General features: G+C 41.0%; 2 protein-coding genes across 2 annotated transcripts in view; both read left to right on the top strand.

Annotated features, from left to right (window-relative positions):
- The window catches only part of CEP112 (centrosomal protein 112), a 243236-nt gene extending 240634 nt beyond the window's left edge, over nt 1-2602 (top strand). Inside the window, exons 27-28 of the mRNA XM_063456123.1 lie at nt 1051-1115; nt 2484-2602. Of these exons, the coding sequence (XP_063312193.1) occupies nt 1051-1115; nt 2484-2490 (72 nt within the window). The 3' untranslated portion in view covers nt 2491-2602. The remainder of the gene's footprint in view (nt 1-1050; nt 1116-2483) is intronic.
- Nucleotides 2493-12686, top strand: part of AXIN2 (axin 2) — a 61942-nt gene continuing 51748 nt past the window's right edge. The window contains exon 1 of the mRNA XM_063456119.1: nt 2493-2536. The gene's annotated coding sequence lies outside the window, so the exon portion shown is untranslated. The remainder of the gene's footprint in view (nt 2537-12686) is intronic.

The raw sequence follows: 12686 nt of genomic DNA, 5'->3' as shown, positions 1-12686 counted from the left end.
ATCTAGGAAATGGCTCAACTATGGAGAATAGAGATTATTTCTATAAGAAATACCTAGCAAGTTTTAAAAATGGTAGAGGTTCAGCTACAGGAAAATGGACAATTTATGGGAGGATAAACAGAAGGAAGGGGTGGTGTGTAAAAAAAAAAACTCACTATCCAGTCTTACAGAATTAGAACTATTTTCAGCCCCTCTCATGGATGAGCTGTAAGGCAATTAAACAGGGGCCATCTTTACTATCAGGAAGCCCTTCAGTGTTCTTAAACACTTTGCTACAGTCTGAGCATGCGCAGGGAACTTTGGCAAACAGGATCAGTGGAGCTGTTTTAAATATCTGTAATAGAATTCGGCCTTCCTCGTGTCCTACTCCTTACAGTAAGGACATTCTGGGTATTCGTCATTAAAGCTTTCAATATCACAACCCACTTATTATGCCTGGTACAAAATATATAAATATACACAATGAGCCGCAGGTCAGGAATAGGTGGCCTGGTGCATGTTGAGAAATATTTTCTAAGAATTTAAGATTGTATTGTATGCAGAACAGGACTAAAACTCATGGGGAAAGTCTGTGACCAATGGAGAACCTACCAGGCTCCACGCTGTTAGGCAGAGAAGAATTCACTCCAATCATACACCGAAGTACCAGAAACAGCCGAGCTTGTAGAAACAGTACGCCAACCAGTGATATAAGAAGCTTTATTGGCACTTCTCAGACAGGCATGCAAGCAGAATAGGTTTTCAATGGCTGCCCCTCTGCATGCTACTTGCATGCCTGTCTGGGAATTGCCAATAAAGCTTCTTTTATCGCTCATTCATCACCGGTTTGGTGTACGTTTTCTACAAACTCAGCTATTTGTAGTACTCCGAAATAATTTACAAGTTTAGGAGACAGGAAACGTAAATTATTGTAAAGGTTGAGTCTAAACAAATAATATTCCTGTTTTAAAGAATTACATAATTGAATTGTCTGATAATTGAATGTAATTGCATACTGTGTGGTTGCTATGCTTGATGGATGGTCTGTGATTGACGTGTGATTTTTTACAGGTCACCTCTTTACAGAAGAGAGCGGACGTTCTCCAGGAAGAGCTCAAATTGTATCAGAGACAGAGGTATCTATACTTTTTCTATTTGCTGTAACTCATCAGGCCAGGGCAAGGCTGGGACACGCACGTTTCAATCATGGCTTGCGTGTACCTGGCCACACCTCTCCCAAACACATCTCTTACTCAGAGTGCAAGTCAAGGCCACCTTTCATGATGAAATAGAAGCCCCAAAACACAGCTGTTGGGCTCTGCGAATGACTCAGAATTATTACTGTATAATTAATATATTTTATTTGTAATGGGTGAGGAGGGAGCCCTGCAGGCACAGCACCATTGTCCCACGTTGAGCACTACAGAGTTAGTGTATGGGAAAGAACTTCTGGGGAGAAGTTTGCTGTGATGCTCTCTACGCAATGCATCACAGATTCCTGCATGGTATTTCTCATGTCAGTTTAGCCTTTAACCGGCCTTGGACAGTGCAGGGTGGCTACAAGCAATCCACAAGTATTAGAAAGGGCAGTTTAAATGACACGTTGATTCCTTCACGCCCCCCAAAACACTGCCTTCATGATCAGATCACCCCACATCACACGTTTGATCTTTGCTTCCCCAGCTAGAAGCAGCGTCTGGCATTGATGGTAGTTACCCTTTTCCCAGGGCTTGTAGATGCTTAGAAGCTGCTTTAATAATTCAGGCGAAGCTGTGAGATCTTAAGATTATCTTGTGTTCGTGGTATCGCATGTGCTTGATTAATCATTGATAAACTCCTGTGCGTGCTGGTTGGGTGGGTCGGGGGATCGAGAGTCCCTCTTTACTACTTTCTCTATCCTAAAAATTATTGTCATCCTTAAATGCAACCACTAAAAACGAATGCTATTTGTCTTAGTGAATGTCCTCATTGAGTTAATAAGCTACGCAAGTCAAATTGGTATTTTTAAGAGCTGCTGGTTGGATCGCAGCATAGCTTATTAAAATTCTCCTGATCCACACTATGAGTTCATAGAATAGGTGTAAAGGGCCAGGAAGTCCCCTCTCTATTAGTCTTAGTGCACTAGCGTGATTTAGTGGCTCTCAGACCAGCTGGAACTATTGCAGCAATGGTCAAGCTCTATAGACGTCAGTGGCAGAACTGAATCATTCCTACACTATTAGTGGTCCACCAGCATTTAGGCCAACAATGACAAAGACAAACTAAACACAGTCAAGTCAGCCGTAACCCTGGCTGGTTACATTGGTTTGTGGACTAATATATGATCTGTGGGTTTAAATGGACTTCACTGCCCCAAAAAATCCCCCTTCCAGCTTCGTACAGGGAAACTGTACTGCTTTCGGGGTGATGCATACATTGTGCAGGGAATATTGGGGGTGATGAGATTTACATTGTGTTTATAATCACTTAACTAACCCATTCCATTGATTTCCTATGATTTACAGGCTTTGATTTAGAACGGACATTGTGGGGAAATCCTGACTGCACTGATCAAACTGTGAGAATTTTATTACTCAAAAAAAAAAACAAGTTTCTTGCTATAGTTATCTCTATTATAAATATATATTTATATGGAACTATTTAAGTGTTCTCATCCTACATTTTTTTTTATTTCTCATTCACTTCTTATAATGTCATTTAATTATTTATTTTTATGTTGGAGGGGTGGGGGGGCAAGATTTTGTATTTTATTGTTTAACAAAATATATTTACACTGTTTTTATGGACTTTTTTTACTGTCATGTTAAATGTTTTGCATACCATTAAAATTTTATTTATTGGATTTTTTGAGTTTTGCGTTACTTGTGCATTTTATTTCTATGTGAATCTGCATGCGGCAAATATTATTGCATGACAAGCATTCTAAGTATGCCAGTAGATTTGCAGATTTACCCTCCATGTTTGCAGGGGGCACAGATGGTACTATATTCAGCGGTAAACATTTAAACAATAAAAATCCAGTGGTTGCAGATCAAATTGGCTGTGAATATTGGGAGTTACTGTCCTGTAAAAGCTAGAAAAGTACAATAAAATAGTGGGATACACAATGGGAAGTATATCATCCTGTACGGACATTCACACAAATTAAGTGGAAATTGAGGTTTAAGAGTTTTGAGGACGAGTGGAGTTTTGATGGTGTTTGTTAGATAATACACAGAAGTTTTTGGGAAAGCATAGAAACATAGAATGTGACGGCAGATAAGAACCATTCGGCCCATCTAGTCTGCCCAGTTTTCTAAATACTTTCATTAGTCCCTGGCCTTATCTTATAGTTAGGATAGCCTTATGCCTATCCCACGCATGCTTAAACTCCTTTACTGTGTTAACCTCTACCACTTCAGCTGGAAGGCTATTCCATGCATCCACTACCCTCTCAGTAAAGTAATACTTCCTGATATTATTTTTAAACCTTTATCCCTCTAATTTAAGACTATGTCCTCTTGTTGTGGTAGTTTTTCTTCTTTTAAACATAGTCTCCTCCTTTACTGTGTTTATTCCCTTTATGTATTTAAATGTTTTTATCATATCCCCCCTGTCTCGTCTTTCCTCCAAGCTATACATGTTAAGATCCTTTAACCTTTCCTTGTAATTGCATTAGAATAGGACTATGGATTGTTTTTATTGTATAGTGTTATATTTTAGTAGTTTGCACCAGAATACTTGCTGCTGCTCATTTATACCATATCAGTGGGGTACCAGCTGTGACACTAAATGAACAGTGTTAGGAATACATATCTGTATTCCAATAGCTACAATATTCATGCCCTACTTAGTTTTAGTGGCCCCCCCAGTGCTGCAAAAATAAAAGCGAAAATGAAACCGTAAATAAATGATTTGCACACCTTCATTCCAGCACTGAGTCTTCCTCAGCGCTGCCATAGCTTCCTCCTAGCGTGATGTCATCTTGGAGGTGTGCCACCAGGATGAGGGTCCAATCAAATGCTTCTCTATGAGGGATTGCCTACGATTCTGCCATAGAGAATCATTGCATGTAATGAGTCTCTATGGAATACCATGACGGCACTGCACATGCATGTGTGATGTCTCGGTATTTTAGGGTATGAGAGCCAGGAAGCACAGTCCTGACTCTCATACCGAGACTGCTTGGAGGCGTGTCTGGAAGCCATGCTTCCAAATCTTCTAGTTAGCAAAATATTTAGATTTGGGGCAACTAGGAAGGGGGGTACAACTGTAAAACTATAACAATTTCATCTTGGTGGTACCCACATCAGCCCATACTTGCAAGTCCGCTGTCTTGGCGTTATATTTGATTCTGGCCTCACATTTGAGCCTCACATCTAGTCTGTTACCAAATCCTGTAGATTCCACCTTAAAAACATAGCCCGCATTCCCCCACTTTCTAACGCAAGATGCTACAAAGGAGCTTGACAACGCTCTAGTAATCTCTCGCATGGTTTATTGTAACTGTCTCCTAATAGGTCTTCCCACAAGTCGTAATGCCCCGCTACAGTCTGTAATGATTGCTGCAGCTAGACTGATTTCCCTCTCCTGTCGCTCCTCTCACACCTCTCCCCTCCGCCATTCCTTACATTAGCTTCCTGTGTCCTATAGGAGTCAATTTAGGGTAGTCAATTTTCCGCTGCTCGCACTCGTACGGCCAACTCACACTTGCAGGACTTCTCGCGGGCAGCTCCCTTCCTATGGAATAGCCTGCCTACAACCATCAAGCTCTTCTCTAGTTTTCAATTATTTAAAAAGTGCCTCAAAACCCATCTCTGTAGGAAAGCTTATGGCCTCCCAGAGTAACCTCTACCATACATATCTGTCCCTTCCTCTCTCCTAAAGGGCAGCACTTTACTCTCTCCTCCAGCTCTGCTTCACTCCACCTTGTTTGATTGCTACCTCCTGTCCTGTTGTGTTTTACGCCCCACCTCCTATAGACTGTAAGCTCGTTTGAGCAGGGCCCTGTAAAGCGCTACGGAATATGCTGGCGCTATATAAATACCAGTAATAATAATAATAATCTAAATGAAGTTGTTATAGTGAGTACTATGTTCCTTTAATGAAAGATGTATATGCCAAAATAAATATTAACTTGATAAACAGCTGGGTTGAGGGAAGAAGGAAGGGAATCAACACAGTAAAGGAGGAGACTATATTTAAAAGAAGAAAAACTACCACAACAAGAGGACAAATTCTTAAATTAGAGGGACAAAGGTTTAAAAATAATATCAGGAAGTATTACTTTACTGAGAGGGTAGTGAATGCATGGAATAGCCTTCCAGCTGAAGTGGTAGAGGTTAACACTGTGAGGGAGTTTAAGCATGCCTGGGATAGGCATAAGGCTATCCTAACTATAAGATAAGGCCAGGGACTAATGAAAGTATTTAGAAAATTGGGCAGACTAGATGGGCCGAATGGTTCTTATCTGCCGTCACATTCTATGAAGTAAGAGGGACTCTTCCATCCAAGCAATGTACCAGATACACAAAACATAAAGACGTAAAGGCACGTTGTTCAGTCGAGCCTTTTGAAGGGGATTTATGTAACTGTTTGGGGTTTTTTTTGCTGTTAATGCTGTATATCCAGTGGATTCCTCATTGTGATTTGTCACAAACATTATTGCACTTTCTACAATCCATCCAACCTCAAGAGCTCACAATTCAATTGTCAAGATTGCTATTGCATAATCTCCTGTGGATACATTTCCTTGCATTATGTGTACATTAAAGGAACACTATAGTCACCTAAATTACTTTAGCTAAATAAAGCAGTTTTAGTGTATAGATCATTCCCCTGCAATTTCACTGCTCAATTCACTGTCATTTAGGAGTTAAATCACTTTGTTTCTGTTTATGCAGCCCTAGCCACACCTCCCCTGGCTATGATTGACAGAGCCTGCATGAAAAAAAAAAACTGGTTTCACTTTCAAACAGATGTCATTTACCTTAAATAATTGTATCTCAATCTCTAAATTGAACTTTAATCACATACAGGAGTCTCTTGCAGGGTCTAGCAAGCTATTAACATAGCAGGGGATAAAACATTCTTAATTAAACAGAACTTGCAATAAAGAAAGCCCAAATAGGGCCTCTCTTTACAGGAAGTGTTTATGGAAGGCTGTGCAAATCACATGCAGGGAGGTGTGACTAGGGTTCATAAACAAAGGGATTTAACTCCTAAATGGCAGAGGATTGAGCAGTGAGGCTGCAGGGGCATGTTCTATACACCAAAACTGCTTCATTAAGCTAAAGTTGTTCAGGTGACTATAGTGTCCCTTTAATGTTTGTAGCGCACATCCATAGAGTATTAATGTATGCTGGAACTGTTTAACATGTCTGTATATTAATGATAATGTGTGCACAATATATCCACCTGTCGGTGTATCAATGGTAATGTATGTAGGATATATCGACCTGTATAGTTATCTATGATAAAGTATGTATGATTCATCCACCTGTGTAGATATCTATGATAAAGTATGTAGGATTCATCCACCTGTATAGATATCAATGATAAAGTATGTATGATTCATCCACCTGTGTAGATATCAATGATAAAGTATGTAGGATTTGTCTACTTGTATGTATATCAATGATAAAGTATGAAGTATACATCACCTGTGTTTATATCAATGTATGTAGGATATATTAACCTGTATCTTTAGCAGTATTAAATTATGAAGTGAAAATTCTCATTTAGCTATAGAATTGTTAATGTATTAACAGTACATTATTTTATATATATATATATATATATATATATCTCCGTGTTAATGAATACACAGGGTACATCCACCTGTGGGTATACCAATAATAATGCATGTAGGCAGGGCCAGATTAAGAGCCCAGTGGGCCTGGTGCTGACAATTATGACGGGCCTAATTACAGAATCATATCGACCAAAAACACTAAAACACTCCCAAGCATCATGTATCTGATGGAGATGGTGCTGGAGAGAAAGAAAACAGCAGCTATAAGAAAACACATACCCTAGGGTAATCTCTCACTAATTTATGTTTTCATCTTTCAAGTAAATCCATAACCCCTAACAGCAGTGTCCAGTCAAGCAGGAAGTCAATGGGCACGGTAAAAGGGTGGGCCACTGACACAAATCACGTAACCTGCTAAAAGGGCCGAACATGCCCAAAAAGAGGATATGTCTGCCCAAAGAATTAGAAGGCCAGCCTGGCATGAATGCATGTCAGGCTGCCTGCCAATCATGCAGCTGGTCAACTAAGGGCATACTATGCATACTGCACCCTGAGCTTGGCATAAATGCATCTAATGATGCACCCGCACAACGCTTTTTAAGGACTGTCCCCTAGCACTCGCTGGTCCACTTGTCTCCTTACCTTCTTACTAGCAGGCAGAAGCTCCTGGTATATAGTCTGGGACAGAGAAAAGCTGTATGTAGTGAGTGTAGAAGATAGGGGACATGCCACAGTGTTAGAGAGACCAAAGTCAGCATTACCTTAAAGGATCACTATAGGCTTAGGAACACAAACATTAATTCATGACCCTATAGAGTTAACACCACCATCTGGCCCCCCTGTGCCCCTCATGCCTCCATAAATATAGAACAATCTTACTGTTTTCAAGCCTGAAGCTGTAACTCTGCATGCTGTTAGACTCAGAAAAACAAGCAGTCTGCTGACATCATTAGAAGTGGTGGCCTGATCCAATCACAGTGCTTCCCCATAGGATTGGCTGAGACTGGCAAAGAGGCAGACCAGGGGCAGAGCCAGCATGATTCAAACACAGCCCTGGCCAATCAGCATCTCCTCATAGAGATGAATTGAATCAATGAATCTCTATGAGGAAAGTTCAGTGTCTGCATGCAGACGGAGGAGACACTGAATGTTTGGATGCATTTTAGGCAGCCATGACCCAGGAAGGATCTCTAACAGCCATCTAAGGAGTAACTGTAGTTGTTCTGGTGACTATAGTGTCCCTTTAACTATATTCATTGTCAGCCAGTCCACACAAGTTTTGTTCCCATATATCCCTCTTAAGTTTCCATACTTAAGTAAGAGTATGTGAAAAGTAGTTAGGGTTGCCACCTTTCTTGGAAAAAAAAACATACCAGCCTTGCTAATTTGCATAATTAAATATGTATGGGTGACATCACATGATGTAAATCACAAGGAGTGACATAAGAGAAAATGCTGTAAAATCACCAAAAAAACTACTTAGTTTGATTCTACTGTATAGATGGATTCCTCCCAGTGCCCCCATGTGTCGATTACTCCAGGTCTCAGTGTTCCTATGTATCAGTGTGTAAGTGCCCCATGTCTCCCAGTGTCCCCTAGTATAGTGTCCCCAGGTCTCCCAGTTATCCTATGTATCACAGTGTCTCAATGCCCCATGTGTCCCTGTGCCCCCATGTATCCCAGGGTCCCCATGTCACTAGGAAGATGGGGAGACCTGGGGACACGGGGAGACCTAGGGACACGGAGACACCAGTGACACTGGGAGACTAGGGGACTCTGGCTGGGACACATGGGGACACTGGGAAAATAGGGGACACTTGAAAACATGGGGACACAGACACCAGGGACACAGACACTAGAGACACTGGCTGGGGGACATGGGGACATTGAGACATAGGGGCACTGGGAGACATAGGGACACTGAGACACCAGGGCCACAGACACTAGGGACACTAGCTTGGAGACATGGGGACATTGAGACACTGGGATACATGGAGGCACTATCATAAACAAAATATGAATACCGCACTCAATCAATAGTACAAATAAATGTTAAACCTATGCTTAATTTCACAGTATTTAATGTAAAGCATATAAGTATAATTCATAAAGATAATGGTATTTCATCAGATTGGCACATAATTCATCTTATATACACAAACTTTGTACAATATCTATCTAGACACAGTGTCTTCCTATGCATACTGAATAGTTCAAAAAAGATGAAAAAGTGAAAAAATGAAAAAAGTGAAAAAAATGAAAAAATGAAAAAAAGATAAAGGAAAAAATGAAAAAAGGCAAAAAAAGAAAAGAATAAAATATGAAAAGACTGCAAAAATAGAAAAAATAGAAAAATGGAAAAATACTGAGAACAAAAGGAAAAATGCAAAACATAAATAAGATGAAAAAATGTATATCAAATATGAAAGTCCTAGTAAGTGGCAGTCCAGTATATAGTGCACTATATGTGTGCCCACTATCTGTGGGTAGGTCTCACCAATGTCGTCTGTTTCTTTATATCTGAAGGAAGGTGCTGTAGTCTGTGAGAGATGGTCTGGATGGAAGGGATGGATAGAACGATATCCTGATGTTAGAAAGAGTGATCACCACTCTGTATCTGCTGGTGGTTGGTCAGATCTCTTTGTAGTCAAATGAAGTCAATCGGTAGTATAAGGCTCCTTTGGAGATGGACTGTAGTTTCTAGGAGGGCTTTCCTTGTGAGCTTTCCTGGTAAATGGGCTGCGCGCTCGGGACATATGCGTCCCTTCGGTGGCCCCAGTGTCCGTGCTGTCAAAAGGAAAACATCAGGGTTTAAATATCCTCAGATTAGGCGGCAAACCCTGCCGCATTAAGTCCCCGGTCCTACTTCCGCATTCCGACGCATACGTGCGTCATTGCGTCATGCGTATGTCACACAACTTTATTGAAAACGAGCAATCTAATAGAATTCTTAAGCTAGCGAAATTACAGGTTGTTTCTGTTACCACAATGCTTTTATAGATACAAATGAGTATCGGACCCGGCAGTAGGGATCTATATATAAACCCCAATGGGAATAAGGATATAAATTTCATATAAACAATGGATTAATATGTACATCAATGATAGTGCATAAGTACTGCATCAATGAATGCATATCTTATAGACAGACTTGTATATACTTAAAACACAGAATAGTACATTGTATCATTATGTAAATGCTCACCTGTAACAGGAGATCAAGAGGGAAAAACGAAATCTTGTTGTGAGAAAGCTAGTTGGGTAACCAGCTGTATGGAAGAGAAAGAATAACTATTATGATCTCCGGTGGAGATTTGGAAAAATATTGAAAATTATACAAAAAAAATTTTTCAAAAATTTTTTTAAATAGACAATGAAAAGGAGGGGGAAAATTTTTTATTTATTAAAACAAGGTAACTAGTACAATGCAATCGACCTGTCTATTATGACCCCATTGTGTCCCTAGACCCTGTCTGTAGGGGACCCTGTAATAGCGACAGGTAGCGGACCCTGAGAGGGTCAAATTGTTGGCAGGAAAGAGCCACGGACCAAAATTGGTCAAGGGGAGCCTATGTACGGAGCACAAAATCCCAGATCAGACAATAGTGAGGATATTGAAATATAAATATTATAAGAAATGTTTAAGGTCATAATCCTCACTGAGTCCTAGCGGTGACAGAGTCTCTAAGATACTGATCCATTTAGTCTCTCTCTGGAGTAAGAGCTTCTGTCTGTCTCCCCCCCTTCGTAGGGGTGGGATTCGGTCTAGGATTTGGAACCTCAATTGGTTCACGTTGTGGCCATGCATTTTAAAATGTCTGGGTACCGGAGCTTCCACTTTATTATGTAATAATGCCGCCCTGATGCTCCTTTTGTGCTCCCCTATCCGCTCTTTCACTGGCCTGATGGTCTCCCCCACATAAAGGAGCCCACAGGGACACTTTAGAGCATACACGACAAAGTCCGAATTGCATGTGTAGTAATCTTTTACAAAAAATTTTTTACCTGATCTAGGGTGGACAAAGTATTCCCCCTTAATGACACTGTTACAATGTGAACAGTTAAGACAAGGAAAGGTGCCCTTCTTGGGTTCTGAGAAAAACCTAGTCTGTTTTTTAGAGGTACCAATGTCTGACTTCACCACCATGTCCCTCAAATTGGGGGCCCTCTGGTAAGCAAAGAGTGGTGGTTGTTGGAATATTGGGGGTAGTTGGGTATCTCCCTCGAAAAGTTGCCAATGCTTCAATATAACTTGTCTAATGTCCCTATTAAGTGGGGTATATGGTGTGACAAGTGTGAGTCTCTCTACTTTTTCTGTGGTCCTGGTTCCCGATAGAGTGTCTTGTCGGGAAAGGGTATCAACCCTCTGTCGCTGGTTATCAACCACCTGTGTGGGATAGCCCCTCTCTATGAATTTCTTGGCCATATAGTCTAGGCCCGTGATCACCTTATCCTCCTGTGAGACTATTCTTTTTACCCTTAGTAGTTGGCTATATGGTAATCCATTTTTTAAATGTGTCGGATGAAAGCTGGAATAAGTCAGTAGGTTGTTGCGGTCAGTGGGTTTTATATACAAATCACTCTGCAGGCAGTTACCTGTCCTCTGGACCTGGACATCCAAAAAGGGAACAGTCGTGATGTCGCAATACATGGTGAATTTAATGTTAGCATCCAGTGTGTTTAATGAATCAAAAAATTCCTGTAATTGGGCCCTCGTGCCGCTCCAACAAATGAATACATCGTCTATATATCTTTTCCAGACCAGACATTTGGAGAATAAAGGATGCGGATAGATACACGTTTCCTCCATACGGTTCATATAGATATTCGCATATGTTGGAGCGACATTCGAGCCCATGGCAGTCCCTTTGATCTGCTTGTAATACTTGTCACCAAATAGAAAATAGTTCTCTGTTAAAATGAAGGTCAATAGTTCCCTGATGTATTGTCTTGTCTCCCCCTGTTGGGTCAATCGTGGGTCTTTGTTTAATGTCCAGTCTACTGCCTCAATCCCTCTTTCATGGTCGATGGATGTATATAATGATTGGACATCCATGGTTACTAACCAGAAGTCGCCTGGCGGAATGTTTATGCCTGCCAACATTGTAAGGAAGGTGGTTGTGTCTTTAAGGTATGATTTCTGTGATGGAACATATTTAATGAGAAATTTATCAAGTATCTCTGCTGGGTGTTGGAATATGGACCCAGTACCACTAACTATTGGTCTGCCTGGTGGGAAGAGAGGATTTTTGTGAATTTTGGGCAAAGTATAGAATACTGGAATTCGTGGATATTTCTCATTCATGTATTTGTATTCTCCCTGTGAAATAATATTTTTAGAGAGGGCCCATTGGTTAAGTTTTTCTAATGTTTGCCTCAGATTATGAGTGGGATCTTGGCCTATCGGTACATGGAGGCACTAGGAGACATGGGGACAGTGAGACACTGGCAGACTGGGGGCACTGGGAGACTAGGGGGCACTGAGACACCAGGGACACTGGCTGGGAGACATGGGGACACTGAGAGACATGGGGACACTGTGTGCCCATGTGTCTGTGTCATAATGTCTCCCAATGCCCTTTAGTGTCACAGTGTATGTCTCCTTGCAGCCTTTTCCCCCATCCCTTACTACCCTGAGCTGTGGGCTGTCTCTGCAGGGTGGGAGTTGCTGTCTGGACTCTCTGTAGCTGCACCCCTACAGATCAGGGAGTATAGATAGGCAGGGAGGGATATGCTGGAACTTCCTATCCCTGCCTGTTTCCACACACAGTGACCCCTACTGGCCAGTGCTGGTATTGCATAGTAATCTCTTTATACTGAGAAAAATACCAGCAAAAATACCATCACTGTAATATTGGCACCAGCCAGGCAGCCTCAAATACTGGCTGTGCCAATAAAATAAAAGCCAGGTGGAATCCCTAAGAATAGTGTGTGAAAAAAAAAAAAATGTAAAAAAAAAAAATTTTTTTTTTTT

Source organism: Pelobates fuscus, chromosome 5 (assembly GCF_036172605.1).
Source record: "Pelobates fuscus isolate aPelFus1 chromosome 5, aPelFus1.pri, whole genome shotgun sequence".
Taxonomy (NCBI): domain Eukaryota; kingdom Metazoa; phylum Chordata; class Amphibia; order Anura; family Pelobatidae; genus Pelobates; species Pelobates fuscus.
The sequence above is the reverse complement of the archived record's forward strand: the minus strand, read 5'-3'. Positions and strand labels throughout refer to the sequence as shown.